Below are 17,851 nucleotides of genomic sequence, written 5' to 3'. Positions count from 1 at the left end.
ATATATATATATATATATACATATATATATAGTAAATAAATCTTTTTTTAAAAAATTACACACTATGGACAATTAAACAAAAACATAATCTGATAAAATAAAATATTTAGAGAACATCAAAGAATCAACCAATAGAAATATTGAAATGGCAGGATATAAAATGAACATAGAAACTCAAGTTTTTATATATACAAATATTAAATACTCAAAGGAAAGAAGGTAAAGAAAACTCTATAACAGAAACAGAATATTGAAAATATAATTGTATAATAGTAGTGACACCTCAGGTTACTAGGGTAAAGATAAACACCTTAATAAATTCTGCTCAGACAATTAAGTAGCTATTTGAGACAGTCTAAATCATAGCTATAACTCACACTATATAAAAGAACAAACTCCAAATATATTAGGGATCTAAATTAAAAAGAATAAATCTACAAAAATACTCAAAGAAAACAAAATTCTACTATAAATGTTAAGTGGGAAAACACTTATCAACATAACTCAAAATACAAAAGTATCAGCTGATGACTATGATGACACAGAAATTAAAAGTAAAACTTACACATGATAGTGAATAAGTAAAGACAAGCTAAGAGAAGCAGGTACAAAAATCTATCAAAGCAAGGAGAAATCATGGGTGATTTTAGAGAATCTCTAAAGAACAGGACCATAAGGGACATAGTTACTTCTCAAGGCAATGAGAAGGCGGGATAGCATCACTTGCATATGAAGGAATAAATTACCCACTATCACAGAAGGCCAAAATAGAGCCCTGGTAAGTAAAGAAGTAAGTGCCCTGTGAATGGCATCATGTGCTCACCAAGAGAAATAAGGATGAAGAGGCAGACTGGAAGCAAAGACCCATCCCAAGCCAGTCCAATGCTGGGCAGTAGACAATCACAAGCCAATCAGAACATTTCCATAGATTATGACACTGTCAAACCTATGTGGCAGAAAGGTAACACTGAGAAATATGGATGTGATCCTAGAAAGAAAGATCCTAACAGCCCTGTTACATGCCTAGTATTCATGTGTTTAAAGAAAGGCAAATGGCTACATGTTTTATTCAAAAGCACATGCTAAATGTCCAGGTAAAAACAACAAAAAGCTGACTATATACAAAGGATTTACAAGATCCCATATGGAAAAACTATCATAACCAAGACTGCAGGAAGAATTTAAAGTCAATTCTCTTTCCCTCATAAAACATTCATGGTCAATCCACCCTGCACGGCTCCACGGTCGTAAGTGCCCACTAGGGCTCACCCCAAATGTAAAACCAGGCACTAAGTGCAAGCTGATTATGAGAAGATGGAAATCATTAAATAACCAATGAGCAGACGTATTTCAGACAGGTGACCCTCTTATAAACCCAGAAATGCCTAAGATACAGCAATGCTTTCCTTTGTGTTTGGGTTACTCAAAACCATGACTGTATATCTTAATGAGGTTCACACTGCTTATGGAGGCCAGGATGAGGAAGCAGGCTCAATCATCACTAACAACTGGAAGAAGTCTGAAGTGGCTTTGGCTTAAAATCTCATGACAGTGCTGCAGGGACTGTTCCACCTTGCTTAAAGCCCAAATCCAATGAAATGGGAATCACTGCATTGCCTGAAATAGTATATTTTATCTATAAAAAAATTAAGACATTTTCACAATGCAAAAGTATTTGCACCTAACAACCTGGCTTTCCTTCCAGCAAATCCAAATAGTGCAGAAGGCAAGTTTTAAAATGCAGTCTTCTGCTGCTGCGAGAAGCATTGGGGTGATTAACCATATCATTATGAGAACTTAAAGACCTTCATAAACTTTTTGGATGTCCCTGACAGAAGACAGCATAAATATGCTTACTGGTGACAGCATAAATATGCTGGGCAAAAACACAGTGCAGAAGACACAGGACGACCTAGGCAATCGCATGAACACTTACTTTGCAGCCCAGTCCCCTTCCCCTTCCTACACTTGCTAAAGACACAGAGTAAGTCAGCTTTAGTGAACTGCCTTCACTGTTAGAGTTCTAGACCGCCAACTACAGGTCTTAGTCCTAACACACAAGAAATATGGAATGAATGAGTCACAGCCTCAATTATGTAAACTTTAAAAAATTTATACATTAACAATGTTGAAACCTTTCTTAAACATAAAATAGCGATTATTGTCTACTTACAGGAATTTCTTTGTGAAGCCGATTACAAAAATTTATACCTAAAGCAAATGTTCCAGACTAAAGAAAGACGTGAAAAGGATATGCTACTTACATCTGGTTTAGAATGCTGAAATATCTTCAAGGGAAGTTTCAAGTCTCCTTTAGCTAAAGTTACTAGATATTCTCTTAGTAGCTCATTGGCTGCACCAGGAGACTGTTTCTCACAGCGGTGGAGAAATGGAACCATCCACTGGTAAGCGCTGGTTACATAATTGTCCTCAGAACACTGTAAGCATAATTAACCACAGAAATTCAATATGGTACTTCAGTAGACAAGCCAGAGTAATGTTAAGCCATGGAAGCCCCACACTTTCTAAAGCACCCCCGCTCCCTGCTCACCTTAGGCCTAACTGCTGCTAGCAGGAGAGTGTGTTACCTTCTCCTGAGGTTGGCAGCTACAGTAGCTGTAAGTCTGCATCCCATCTCTGTAGACTGAAACTGGCTTAGAGTCCCACAGGCCTAAGTGCAACCCCAGAAGACATACATGTTATAGCCACTACTCAGCCACAAGGCCCTCCGACCAGACAGCATCTATGCAGAGAAAGCCAAAACAAGAGCTTGTGAAGAGATGAGAGAGACATTTGGGACCAAGGAAAAAAGAGTTAAGGAATGAGAACATGTAGATGCGGAGATGTATGAGTAGATGGGCTAGAGAGAAGAGACACTGGGAATACAATCGGACTAACAAAAGCCCAAGTCTTTTCATATTCATTGTTTCCCCTTCGTGACATGCACTGCTTTATCCATCAACTCTAAAACTACAGTATCACTTCTCATAATTACCCCAGAATGAGGACCTACAACTACTAGCTAGCTAGCTAGCTTTTTCTGAGATACAGTCTTTCTACATAGCTACATAATGCTGACTGGAACTCTTTATGTAGGCCAGGCTGGCCTCAAACTCACAGAGAACTACATTCCTCTCTCTCTCCCGAGTGTTGGGAGTAAAGGCCTGCTCATCTACGCTTGACATAAAATCTACAACTCTTAACAAGGGTGTCATACAATACAAACCAAGTCTCAATGAATGGCTGCTAAGGAAAAGAAATTATTGAGAAAAAGGACAATATGGCAGATGGAAATGAGGTGACACACAGACAGAGGCAGAAAAGAAGGAAAGAAAAGGGAAGCAGAAAAGCTGAATTAAAGATAAAGAAAAACCAAGGTATAAAAAACCGCCAACAGTTTTGTATCCCTGCTATAATTTACCCAGACATGTTACTTTGAAAAGCAGAGAAACTATCCCTTTACTACACTGTCCTGATTCGAAGCCATTTCCTCCATGGCTTACGGCACAGCAGTAGAAGCCCACAGTATGCTCAGAAGGGGATTCAGATGATACCCACATGCTCCATCAGTAATCTTAGTTTTTCAAAGTCTTTCATCTGCTGCAGGTCTTTCAGAGTGAGGGTGAAGTCACAGCCTGCTTCATAAACCAGTGTTTCCAGCGTCACCAAATCATCACAGAGAGTCAGCAAGCCAGGAATATGGCGCTCCACTCCAAGGCGAACAAGTGACAAGGCGCAGTCCACCTGAAATTGGAAAGGGACAGTAAGCTCCTGACTAAGTCAAGGTGAAAGCCTCCAGTGAAGAATCAAATATATACCTATCTCTATGTAATTTCATAGTCAAGATGAGTCTTACTACAAAGTATTAGAGTTCTTTATCAAACATATCAACACCAAACTTCCTTAAAATGTATCAAACAGCAAGATGTCCTGATAGCAGAGATATGAAGGGAAAGAGAGTCATTGGAATTCTTACAACAAAATAACAGAATACCAAACGCAGAGGGAAATGGGGCATGTACAGCACTGAGAACGCCTAATTAATTACTTTCTCTACAGCACTGTGCCTCCAAAATAAAGCTTTGCTCCACAGGCTTTCCTGATCAGTGCCAAGCCATCTGCAGCCACTCAATAAATATTTATTTCTTAGCTAAAACAAAGAACAACATTTCCTTTACTTGCGCAGTAGACTGACATTTATCTTCTATTCCCTGATCAAATTTACAAACTACCATCCTCTAGTTGCAGGGAAATCAGCAGCTGTAGCTACACCGTCCTTCATCTCCTATTCCTAGTATACAATTTACGAGGAGCCCAGGAGGAGTTAATGCCAATCTAGGTATCAGAAATACAAAGAGGGGGGAGATGACATCTCTGTCAAAGAGTAAGAATAGAAGAACTGACACCTGACTAAAAGTTTCCACCAAAGCATGTGTTGTGTGACTTCTCCCAGGGAAATATAACAAACATCCGGACAGTCCAGACAGGGCACTGATGACAGAACACAGAAGGATTCTACCTATGTCAAGCTTAGCAAACCAATGATTTTAACTGGAGCCCCTTACAAGAAAATGGGTAATTTAGAGCAACTACAGCAAAGTGTCTCATGTTTCTAGCTTATGTGGCAATGTCTGTAGATTATTTAACATCATTGAAGGGCTGGGCCAGGAGGAAGCCTCTTCTCATCCACAAAGACATGTGGGCGGGCTCACCTCTAAGGACTCATGCAGAGAACTATAACGGCTCTCATTTGGTCGTGGCACTAACCATGAGATACCCAAATGACAGAGTTCTGCAGGAGCATGCCATAAACTCAGGGCCACTCAATACTGACTGAAAGATGAATTACTGAGAGTGGCAGATCAAAAGCAGACTGAGGGCAGACTGAGCATTCAAGAGAGCTGCATCTCTCTGGGATGATGAACCCTACCAGAAACACCCTGCTCACTTACTTCCTGGTGTACTTGCTTGTTTGCAGTGAGTAAATGTTAGACATTCTCTGTATGCTGGACAAAAGCAAAATGACAGTGTAACTACAGAGATACGAGACAATGAACACAGCAGACCATAACAAGGCATGGAATTGGGTAGGGACACATGAGTAGCATGGGTAAAAAGGAGGATTCTAGAATCATCTCCTGGCTTCTCTCAGTGAGAGGGTAAGGACAAGAGAAGATTCAAAAGTAAATTCCATACTGCACATGTGTGCAACTCATGCAGTATGTCTGCACAATAAGCCCAGCAGAATGTCCAAATGCAAGAAACCAAAACCTACCATGAGAGAAATGTACGTGGCTTCAGTGGACATTTGGGAACATAAATCATGGAGCAATATTTGAGAAAATCTGAATGGGCCACATGTGTAGCCAAGATTAGTGTCTACAGAAGAGGCTGGGGAATAGTGATAGGGACAAGGCAAGAAACAAGCACAGGAGCACGCTAACATGAACGGTCATGACAAGGATAAGAAAAGCCTGAGCTGGATCAGAGCCCAGGAGGAAGAAATGTCAGCAAAGAAAATAGTAAACAGTGCCAATGGAAAAGGAGAAAAGGGGGCCACTGGCTTCACTGAGCACAGCTTCCAGACAGTCCTGGGCACATCCAGATGGACAAACTGAGACTTCAACTCCAAAGGCTGAGTGAGTAACCCTGGGCCAGCTACTAGGGAAACAGGAAGTGTAACAAAAGCCTAGAAGAGGACAGCTCCACTCTACATGCTACATGCATCCAAGTGAAGGAACTGAGCCTCCTGTCCCAAGGGACATGGAAGGGAGAAGGGACATGGGAGAACAGCAGACCCAGTGATGGAGAAGTCAAAGGTATGGAGAGAAGGAATGCCTTAAAAACATGGGAGTGCAGAAGGGCAGAATCCAAAGCACAGGAGAAGAAATGACAAGTAGCTATAAACTCAAAGAGAGTGGTCCCCTTCCTCTGGGAAAAGCCAGAAAAGGTTCTCATGGAGGGAAGTTCTCAGAATAAGACACAAAGCAAAATCCTTTTCTGAGAGTGGTGAGGGTAACAACAGGGTAAGAGGAAGATAGAGAAGAAGAGGAGAAAACAAAGGAAAAACACAGTAGCACAAAAAGGCCGCCAAAGCCCCACAGCTGGACTGGCAGACAGGTAAGGAAGAGAGAGGCAGGGAGTGAGCTCCACAGAGAGCTACAAGCACTCCAAAGGAAGAGGACAGGACAGGGCAGAGCACCAGCAAATCCAGGACCTACAGGGACTGCAAAAGTATGCAGGCAAACAATTCACAACTCAAAGTACATTTCTATCTTCATAACAATTAAAAACAAGAGCATCAGCCATTTGTGTTGCTGTCTTCCCCAGTGTTTACTGACATAAACATATTTAAAGTCAAGCTACAAAATGTGAAAGTCAAGCAGACCCCAGTGAAACCAACAGGACGCTCAACAAGTTGGCACCTTCGTGGGGTCAAATTCACCACCATAAACATTTCCTACACCAACAAACAGGTTTTGCTGAAGGCATTTATAGGCACTAAGGAAAAAGAAGTCCCACATCAATTAAACCTCTAAAAATAAAGAAGATAAAATCAATGTCAGCAGATATCACTTTAATTGCATCAAGATATGAAATATCAGTACCTTTCACGAAGGCAAAAACAATTAAAAACCATTATGAGTGTTTGTAAATAATGAAAAGACACAACAGGACATAAGGCAACTGAATACAAAGTACTCCGAGCCCCTTCACTTTATCATCATACCTAGTTTCAAGGGAAGTTACAATGTCTAAGAACCAGCCCTTTCTCTTGACAGAGCAGCTTCAGATTCATAGTAAAACTAGGCAGAAAACAGAGTTTCTACATATTGGGTAAAACTGCCCCACAGAGGAAGGCAGCGAGTCCCTATTACTGAAGACTCCACTCACTTCAGACACAGGTCCTAAAGGCCCCTAAGCTAGAAGGGACCTGAAAGCCCCTTCCTGGGGGGCTAGCTTTCATAGCAGCAGAAGGCACCATGCAAGCTTCCATGGAGGGAAGCACCCAGCATCCTACCCAGCTCTAACACTCATGAACCTCAGTAGCCAGCATGACACAGTAACACTAAGGGTGCAGTAGTGGCACACACACTTTGGAATAACCAAGAGCTTCTAACTAGAATGAAGACTCACTTGACAAGAAGGAAATTCGACTTAGTACTGGAAACCTAGCCAACTACTCAGTGCTAGTGAAATTGTAGACCTTGGAGGAGAACCTTCAACTGGCACTTTTCTACACCAGCATAACCCCAAAAAACAATTTATCCTAGCATGACAGATAAATGTAGTCCTCACTCTCATCAAGAAAACTTCTCCTTGCAACAGATGGAGGACACTACAGAAACCCACAACTAATGAGAATGCAGAGTTGGGAAATCAGGCAGAGCCTAAGGAAACACAAGGCACTTGGGACAGAGTTCCTGAAAAGACAAAATCACAATCGCCTGTGTTTGTGCCCTGTAACGGAGACTAACCAAGCTTTTCTTTCTGTTAATACAGTCCCTTAAATTAACATGTTAATACATCCACTAAAGTGCTGAGAAAAATCAGAAACAATACATAATATAGTTTGCAGTTCACATTTTAAAGGTGATTTTGAACAACTTTTCTTGCATGTACTTGCTTTATAAAAATCCAAAAGTTGCAAAAGTTTCCAGGCAAAGGTCAAATGAACAAAAGCACTAAGGAATATTCCTTTCACCCTTAAAAAGTACACCTGAGATTTCTGACGCGGCTTTCATGTACACTAGGAGGACTGGCTCCTGAAGAGCCGGCACCGATGACACCACCGAGAGCAGTGCTCCCTCCCTCACCTGCCCAGCATGGTGCTCTATGTCCTCTGCTCTGCTCTGATACCAGGCCATCACCTTCTCCACAGTAAGCTGGGGCGTCCTGTACTGCAGGAGCTCAGGCTGCGCAGCATACAGGAACTCACTGTCATCCTGGAGGCCGGGTTCCACCACCATTCTACAAATCATGATGGGAACAATTAATAACTGTCTGGAATGCTACAGAAAATGAGAAACTAAGATGAGAAGAAAGCAAGTTAAAGAGATTGGGTGTCAGTGGGAGGGGTTCTTTCTCATGTACACATGAAAACTTGCAGGTTAATGAGACACTTGAGGAAATTTAACATTTTTCCACTGGTTTTCCTGACTTCAACATTCTGAATGGAAAATAAATCAAAACTACTATGCCATGACTCAGTCAGATAGGTAGTAACAAAGGCTAGAAAGCTTTTACAGAACGCACACAACTGGATGCTTCTGCCAGCCCACCCATCCAATGCATGTACACAAGCCAAGCAGTTATGGGTAGGAACTATCCTGGAAGGATTCCAGTTGGAACTAAAATTAAGAAATCTTGTTTTCAGATTTCATGGAAATAAGAAATGCACTTCATTTGTGTTGACCATGCACTTGTATCAGGCCCCAGCAAGGCAGCACTGCACTGCTCTTACACAGCACAGGCCTCCTGATGGCATCCCGTCAGCTGCGAGGATGAGACATCCTAGACGAGCCTACACAAGGATCACAGATTATAAGAACTGTTTACACGGGGAAGCATGGGTGGCTGCCTTCCAAGGTGAAGATTAACAAAAGTATAAAAATTAACTCTAGCTTCTCAAATGACCCTCTGGATCATTCAAGTGAGCTGATATAACAGCACAGATGACTGGTTAGGATGAGTTCTAAACAGAGCATGGAGCTCAAAACCAAATCTGAATAAATCCATCAGTAAAGGCTCTGAAACTTGTATAGACCGTTTTAAAATGCCCCTTTTATTCATTAAAATAATGGGGATATATTATGCAAAATGCAGAAATCAGGTCCTTAACTTTATTTACAGTCACTATGCTTTGTTGAGATTTTTAACAGCTTGAGTATCTGCTCAGGCCCAGAGCCCATGTGCTGCGGCAGCATATCCAAATACCTGAGACTACTTCCTGTGCATGTGAGACAGAGCCCCATCCACAGAAGAGTCCTTTACACAGCCCCTCTCCTGGTGTGATTAACACACTTACCAGAGATTCCTCCCCAGTACTGCACACAAAGCCACCCCACCAACCTGCAATCTATTAAAGATTTCTCATTTCTGCCAGATAAATATAGGCAACAGCAGCACTGAGTCCCTGTGAGGCTCTTTCTGGCCCTCCCTTGTCTCCCTTCACACTCTTCGATAAGAATGCACTACATTCCCCAGGAAGCACATGTGCTATAGAGCCTGGCTTCTTTTTTTTTTTTTTTTTTTTTTTTTTTTTTTTTTTTTTTTTTGATATTTTCTTTATTTACATGTAACTTTCTCCATTCCCGGTTTCCCCTCCAAAAAACAAACAAACAAACAAAAACAAATCCCTGTTGCCTCCCACCTCCCCATGCCTGTCACCCCGCCCTCTACCACTCTCTGGCCCTGGCACTCCTCTACACTGGGGCACAGAACCTTCACAAGGCCGAGCTATCTATAGCTATCTCCTAAGAGGTTCTGACAGTACCTGACTGACACAGATGTAGAGGCTCACGGCCATCCATCGAACTGAGTACAGGGTCCCCAGTGAAGGAGTAAGAGGGAGGACCAATGGAGCTGAGGGGTTTGCAGCCCCTTAGGACTAACAACAATGTGGACTAAGTAGTGCCCTCAGAGCTCCCAGGGTCTCAACCACCGGCCGGGGACTGCACATGGAGGGGTCTGATTGTTCTAGCAGCATGTGTGTAGTAGAGGATTGCAGGTTCGATCAGCAATAGAGCCTGGCTTCTATAGGTGTTCCTTTTCAATACTCCTTGCTAAAACATCCAGCTCTCTGAAACACAAAACACTGGCACTCCCAGCTCTCTACTTAGTGTACAGTCTCTGTCTCTGTCTCTGTCTCTCTCTGTCTCTCTGTCTGTAGCTGTCTGTCTCTCTGTGTGTGTCTTTCTCTGTGTCTCTCTGTCTCTCTCTGTCTCTCTGTCTCTGTCTCTCTGTCTCTGTGTCTCTGTCTCTGTCTCTGTCTCTCTCTGTCTCTCTCTGTCTCTCTCTCTCTCTCTCTCTCTTTCTCTCTCCCTCTCTCTCTCTTCCCCCTCTCTCTTTCCCTCCCTTCCCTCTCCCTTTTCTCTCTCTCCCTTCCACTCCCCTCCCCTTCAACACTATAACATCCATATTCCAGGTCACTCTGATTTTGAATTCCTCTCATGAAATGGAGTTGTTCTCTTTAAAAGAACATATTCTTGATATTCTAGAATCTCGGGGTGAAATGCTTTAAAGAACATTTCAGGGGCTAGCGAGATGGCTCAGCAGATAAGAGCACTGATTGCTCTTCCAAAGGTCCTGAGTTCAAATCCCAGCAACCACATGGTGGCTCACAACCACCCATATTGAGATCTGATGCCCTCTTCTGGTGTATCTGAAGACAGCAACAGTGCACTTATAATAATAAATAAATCTTTGGGCCAGAGTGAGCAGGGACTGAGAGAGGGGGGCCAGCCAGAGTAAGCGAGGCCAACCAGAGAGAATGAGGTTAACTGGAGTGAGCAGAGGTCCTCAAAATTCAACTTCCAACAACTACATGAAGGCTTACAACCATCTGAACAGCTACAGTGTATTCATATACATAAAATAAATAAATCTTTTTAAAAAAGGAACATTTCTATCTGAAAACTCAAACCCTTCAAATTCTAATTATTCTTAAATGTGTGTCCTCTATCATCTATGTCTTTTTAGTGTATATAACTTGAATACTAGACTTGTTTTATTAAATATTTGATATTATGTTCTAGCTCTGTATATTTACTCTAGTTTCGAAGGGAACACCTTGATTCTACGTGAGTCTACCTTAAACTCCTATTAGTTTTTGTATATTATTCTATTTCTGAACTACCCTAAGCAAGTTCTCTTAGCCCTGTTCTTATTTTATACAGTCCTGTGGTAACAACTTAGGTTGTTTTTAAGATTTTGTTCTTTTTCTTGACAACCTCACTGCATCTGTAATGCATTCTGGTCCATCCATCCCTCTCTTACTCCCACTGTGAAGTCCTTCCCCATATTCATGCCTTTTTGTTTTGGGACTCACTTAGTTAACAAGGGCCACCTGCATGGCCATGCAGTGGTTTGTCCCTTGGAACATGCTGACTATGATTTTTACTTATTTTATTTGTACAAATCACAGTAATTTACAGGATTATATTAGTTATAACTTTTGAAATGTTTTACATTCTGTAGGGTGTCTCCTCTTCACTGTTGCTGTTCCGCTATCTATATATGTGCCTCCTCGTTTGGTTCCATCTAACACAATCTATCTTCAGATGTCCAGAAACATCAATGGATGTGACAGGAACTGTTCATTTGTTACTCTACTGTGTCCAGCTAGTACCCAAACTTTTGAGGACCATACCTCAGACTCTAGATCATTTCTCCAAAAACTAAAGGGAGGCTGGATGTGTAAAATTTCTTAGAGGCTCGATCTTTAGAGCATCACTTCACCATCCCCTCTCCAGACACTCTACCTGACATCCAGCAACATGGAGGACTACTAGCAGTCTGCGATCAACTAGCAGTCTGCAGGTCCAAAGGATAAATACCTTGTCTCATGGAAGGACAGGTGAAGGGTCCATGCCTATTTCTGATGAGTGGAGAATACAGGGATGCAAATGTGCCCCCCACCTCAATATATGCACCCCCTTGTATAGCACTTGACATCTCCATATTATGAGGGTTTCCTAACTACAGTCTTTGAAAAATGAGAAGTAAAATTTATCTAAGTATATATTTTAAAGTGAAGAGTTGTAATAAAGATCATTGCTTAAACAGTTCTCTTTTAATGACTGGTATTTTCTCATTAAATTTTTAATATATCTAAAGTCATTAGTGTTATTTTAAAACTCTACTAAAATACTCTGGACTAGTGAACACCACCACATAGGACTGCATGTATCACTTCTTCATAGGACCACCTATTGACTTATGCTACAAAGAAATGAAGACACCTTGGACCGGTTCATACTAGCCTGCATTCCAATTCCTCGCACCAGTCTTCAGCTCGGTGTTTATGCTCAGCCCAAGGGATGATGGTCAAGGAGTCACTGTCCCAACTAAAATTAAAAAACAAAACAAAACACTTTAGTTTCATAGTACATAGGCCTAGAAATACATACAAGGTACAGCCATGAGGATTACTGTCATGCTACTCTCAGTGGTACATGATAGAGTGGAAACAGTATCTAAGAGTTTTTTTGTTTTGTTTTGTTTTTTAAAGCACAGTGCTCTTTTATTTCATCCTTAAACTATTTAAAAGCTCGGAATACCCAAGATACTATCCACAAACCACAAGAAGTTCAAGAAGAAGGAAGACCAAAGTGTGAATACTTAGATCCTTCTTAGAAAGAGGAACAAAATACCCATGGAAGGAATTGCAGAGACAAACTATAGAGCAGAGACTGCAGGAAGGACAATCCAGAGACTGCCCCACATAGCGATTCTTCCTATATTCAATCACCAAACCCAGACACTACTGAGGATGCCAGCAAGTGCTCGCTGACAGGAGCCTGATATTGCTGTCTCCTGAGAGGCTCTGACTGTACCCGACTAATACAGAAGTAGAGGCTCACAGCTATCCATTGGTCTGAGCACAGGGTCCCCAGTGAAGGAGCTAGAGAAAGGATGGAAGGAGCTGAAGGGTTTGCAGCCCCTTAGGACGAACAACAATATGAACTAACCAGTACCCTCAGAGCTCCCAGGGACTAAACCACCAACCAAAGAGTACACATGGTGGGACTCATGGCTCCAGCAGCTTATGTAGCAGAGGATGGCCTAGTCGGTCATCAGTGGGAGGAGAGGCCCTTGGTCCTATGAAGGTTCTATGCCCTCGTGTAGGGGAATGCCAGAGTCAGGAAGCAAGAGAGGGTGGGTTGGTGAGCAGGGGATGGGGGAGGGAACAGGGTTACTTTTTTTTCAGAGGGGAAACCGGGAAAGGAGATATCACTTGAAATATAAAGAAAATATCTAATAATAAAAATAAATTAAAAATAGCACAGTGCTCTTTTATTTCATCCTTAAACTATTTAAAAGGAAAATACTAAAAAAATAAAAAAATAAAAAAAAATGCAGCAATGAGTTAAAGGCAAACATGAGTGTGTGTTCACTCGCATGCCTAAAGAATGATCAAGAGCCTGCACTGTATGTCTCACTTCAACTCAGTCTTCTGCGCACACACCGCCATCTATCCCAGTCCTACCTATTTGAGATTCTAATAACTATGGAAATGGTCTGTCATCCTAGTCCAGCGGCTCACTAGCTCAATGGGCATACATTAACCACTGAAGTAAGACAAGGACGGATACTAAGAAAGTTAGTTTTAGCTTTATTTACTATTATGAATGTCAATTTAAACAGCCACAAATAACTAGATGCTATCACCAATCCCAAGAATCCATGTAAAGCGAGGAGAGTACTCACTCCACACAATTGCCCTCTGATTTTCATATGTGTAGCCATGTGCACACACATGCACAAATGATGGTATATGTTTAAAAGAGTCAGTTTAAGTGAAAACAGAACGAGTGGACACAACATGTTAAGACAGAGAACAGTTTGCTATAGATCAGCAGTCACAGAAGACTGAAGCAGTGTAGGCTTTGAACGTTGTCTACAGAGTCCTCTTTAGCTCTAACATCCACAGATACATGTAAACGAGATCTAGCATGCTTAATTAAGAATAAAACGTTTTTTAAAAAACAACTCTGAATAGCCTGGCTTATGCAGTTCAGTGAAATGCCCGGGTTTGGTTTGGTTTTTGCTTTTGTTTTCGCTTTCTTGTATTTCAGACTATCAGATGGGGCAATTTTTCCTTAAATGTTTCACAGTCCCAAAGAAAAAAAACCAAATGCTCCTCTGTTAAGTCGTGAAACATGTTCTACACATGGAAGACTCCATAAACTGGGAAATGACACTGGTAAAAAGACTGGTCTTCATATGAAAAGGAACAGGAGAGCACAACAGGGTTCAGCAGTGCAGACAGATATCTGATGAGGTTGGAAGGAGCAGAAATGGCTCAGCCACAGCATCATTCCACGGGATGTTACCGGAACAAATTAGCCAGAGTCTAGATCCTCCAACTATTAAATAAGCTGGTCAGATGCAGATGCTATGCCTTTCAACCAATACATAATAGACTAGACTAGTAAACTAAGTGTCAAAGACACACTGTGAATGTGTTTATGCTCAGATTTTTAAATTTTAGAAAGATTCAGATACTGGAACAGGGCAAAAGCCATAAGTATTGGATTACTCATTTGTCACCAAATAGACTATTTTATTTCCTATCATGTCAGAAATATTTTGTTGCAAACTGCTGCAGTGAAAAGTGAGAAAGATAACATTTTGGATGGAGATGATGGTAATGCCCACTCTGCCAACTGAACAACAAATTAGTGCAATGAATCGAGAATGGGGAGAAAAAATACATCTCGGCAGCTATTATAACTCTTCCAATCAAAGCAGACACGGTTCCTTACGCTACAAAAATGTTTTCAAAAAGAATTTCAGAAAAAATATATCACAAGCTGCTATTTGTATTTTCCACACAGAGAATATATTAGACCCAAGAGTTCTTACTACAGTGATTAGTAAGGGTAGGCACTCAGCCAGGCAAGATTAATGTACAATGTACTCTAGAAAATTATAAGGCACTTTTATGGGTCTTTTTTGAATAAGATGGCTAAGAAACCCATTAAAACAATAAAAATAAGTTCTGTTCAGAGGCCCACACTGAAAGGTAGACCTAGAGAGCCCTGTTAGTAATGATGTATTTTAATTTACTATCAAAGCAAAACTAGCTCCACTCCTTATCACGGATGCAACAACCAGGAACAACACTCCTCCACATTTACTGAGCTCTCACTATGGCCCGAACAGTATACAATGTTTTCAATTAGTGTGCAATACCTCCACTCAGTCCTAGCAATCTAGCAAAGCCAGCTCTATTATTTTCTTTACCTTCTAGTGGTTATACATATACATATACATATGTATACATATAAATGTCTAGTCTAGAAAATAAATTTTGACAAAACAGGATTTAATTTCATATCTGATGACCAGTGTTTACACAATAAAAAAACAAAAGCCACACATGGCTACAAGGCCATCTCTTAGAAGGCTCAGGCAGGAGCAGCTTGAATTCAAAACTAACACTGAACACAGAGTGCATTCTAGGTGATCTCCACCTACATAGTGAGAGTCTGTCTCAAAGATCCAGCTACCACAGGTGGCACCATTCCCTAGGAAGGATCTTAAGATAAAGAGGAGATGAACTGAGCACAAACATTCATCAATCACTTTCGGATTTCTGATTGTGGAGTCAATGTGACCAGCTGCTTCAAGCTCCTGCAACCTTAACATCTCAACCATGATGGGTTGTACCTACCAATTAAGAGCCAAATAAACCATTTCTTCCTTAGGTTGCTTTTCTCAAAGAGTCTTATCACAGCAACTCAAAAAGTAATTATGAAAGCAGGTTTTTTATTTATTTTGTCTACTGCTATATCCTTAGAAATTAAAACAATGCCTGGTACCTTAGCAGACTCTAAACAATATGTGATTACTGAGTTAAATAATTAACTCAGAGCAACAAAGAATTGAAAAGCATTCTCATTGATAACATAAAAAGTGAGAAGTATAATATGACAACAGAAAGAATGGTCAACTCATAGTAAAAGACATGTTAGTGACTTACACAGGACACACTTATAGATCAGAGTGAGGTAGGGAATGACATCCTCAACTTATATTGATGCAAGGCAAAGCTACACAGCTGGTTCAGAACACCTGAGAACATAAGTGCTTAGAATATATGTTTATACGGGCTTTAAAGATAGGTGGGCATTTCACTGTATGTCACATGGGGGGAGGGGGGGAACCAGAATAGATTCATTTCTAAAGCTCATTGCTACAGTTCAGATGAAAAATGATCCCAGAGGCTCATGCACTGGTACATTTGATCCCCAGTTAATAGCAACTGCTTGGGGAAAACATAGAACCCATTAGGAGGTAGGGTCTACTGGGGGGGAAAAGTGGGTGGTCCATCTCTGTCTTTTTCTGTGTGTCTGTCCCCCTCCTCTTCTCCACCATGATAAGCCCAGCTATTGCATTCATCCCTCCCCACCATAACAGACTGTATGTAAGCCAGAATAAATCTTCCCTCTGTGTGGTAATTCTAGTCAAGCCTCTGTCACAGTGATGAGGAAAGCAACAGTCCAGCCATTCTTCACAACTCAAAACAACTTACTCATGCACAAGATAAACAGAATGAGATTTAGGGAACTTTAGAGAAAACCCTTTCATTAACTGTGCTTTCCTGTACACTTCTAACCATGGAAGATACTTGCCAATGAGTTATGTGAAATTACAGTTCAAAAACTACTAGAAATCCTACTGCTGCCACCCGGAACTATAAAAGGGTCAGCTAACAGTGGAGCCTTTAAGCCAAGCTCTGGAACACAAAGTTGCATGTTCATATGCTTGCTTTGCTTCATCTTATTCTTTTTTCATACTCCATTTGAAGTTCAAATTTTAAATGCCTCATTACTACTTAAAAAAAAAAATACAACTAGTAAACTGAAATTTTCTGTTTACCAAGCAATGACTGCTTTTGTTTGACTTTAGGATTCTTTGTACTAAAGCCTTGTTCATATGTTTTCTGAATAATTAACTATGCTGGTTTCATTTCAAGGTAGCATTTATCTGTCAGCAGGAAGGCAATGCGGATAATAAGTTCTATTATAGTCAATAATCCTCTCAGCAAATACTTCTTGCACTAAATATAAATGTTTTATTTCAAGCAAACTGTACGAAGAGCAGACTTCCAAAAGCTCTTTTGTCCATGTTACGTGCCTTAGAAACAAAGGCTGAGTAGACAGCGTATGGCTACTAATTGCTACCTCCTATGCATTGGCTTTAAGATTGCGACTTCTATTTTTTTCGATCATTTAGCAAAGAAGAAAATGTTCTAGTAAATAAACCCTCCAAAGTAATGATAATTTGGGTCCACATGTGTAACTCCATTGGGGTTATAATCACTACACAAGACAGGTTGATCATATACCTAGTGAGAAAGCATCACAAAGCTAGTTACCACGCACAGCAGCAAGACAGAAAAGGCCTGCACAAAAGCATCTTCGGAGCCTGGGCCTGCAGAAGATTAAATTAGGACTTATAGAGCTCTTAAATGACTCCCAGCACACAGTAAATGTTCAGTGCTAACCTTTAAGAACATATTGTCACTTTTCACACCAGCAATAAGGTTTTTCCTAAATAGCAAATATAAGATACATATGATTTTAGTTAACATTGCGAGATCTACTGCACGATAAGCTATAACACTATATTGATAATTTCCAAAACGCCCTGATCTCCCTAACCAATGCTTAAATACTATTTTTTAAATATAAAAATGAAGTTTTAATTTTGAAATGATTTGAATATTTCAGAGTACTAGTTTAGAAAAAAAAAGTCATTATACTTTAAGGAAAAGGCACAAAGTCCAATTGGATATCCACTACCAAACTTCCCCAAAAACATCAGTTATATAATTAAGAGTGTTCTATATAAGATGATTAATATCAACAAACCAAGGAACAACAAAGGAGTACAGATATCACCAGAATAAAACTGGTATCTTCTACCATTACCACCTCCAGTCCAAATTATTTAAAAAAAAAAAAAAAAAAAAAAAAAAAAAAAAGCCCCTCAGCCTCTGCTGTGAACAACTGCTTCAGTGGGAGTACTTCCGCCTCACTGGGGGCACCTCGGCCTCACTGGGGGCACCTCCGCCTCACTGGGGGCACCTCCGCCTCACTGGGGGCACCTCCGCCTCACT

At 40.7% G+C, this 17,851-nt stretch overlaps 1 protein-coding gene across 5 annotated transcripts in view; it reads right to left on the bottom strand.

The window, feature by feature from the left end:
• Nucleotides 1–17,851, bottom strand: part of Nbas (NBAS subunit of NRZ tethering complex) — a 386,817-nt gene that overhangs the window by 284,320 nt on the left and 84,646 nt on the right. For all 5 annotated transcript variants that reach the window (XR_004114347.1, XM_031356464.1, XM_031356465.1 and 2 more), the window contains exons 22-25: nt 11,985–12,068; nt 7,818–7,971; nt 3,559–3,744; nt 2,265–2,438 (exon numbers count right to left, since the gene is read on the bottom strand). Coding sequence is in view for 4 of the 5 variants with exons in the window: in XM_031356464.1 (XP_031212324.1) it covers nt 2,265–2,438; nt 3,559–3,744; nt 7,818–7,971; nt 11,985–12,068 (598 nt within the window). In the remaining variant the exon portion in view is untranslated. The remainder of the gene's footprint in view (nt 1–2,264; nt 2,439–3,558; nt 3,745–7,817; nt 7,972–11,984; nt 12,069–17,851) is intronic.

This window comes from Mastomys coucha, unplaced genomic scaffold, assembly GCF_008632895.1.
Source record: "Mastomys coucha isolate ucsf_1 unplaced genomic scaffold, UCSF_Mcou_1 pScaffold6, whole genome shotgun sequence".
NCBI lineage: Eukaryota > Metazoa > Chordata > Mammalia > Rodentia > Muridae > Mastomys > Mastomys coucha.
Note: the sequence above shows the minus strand (reverse complement) of the source record. Positions and strands in the feature narration are given on the sequence as shown.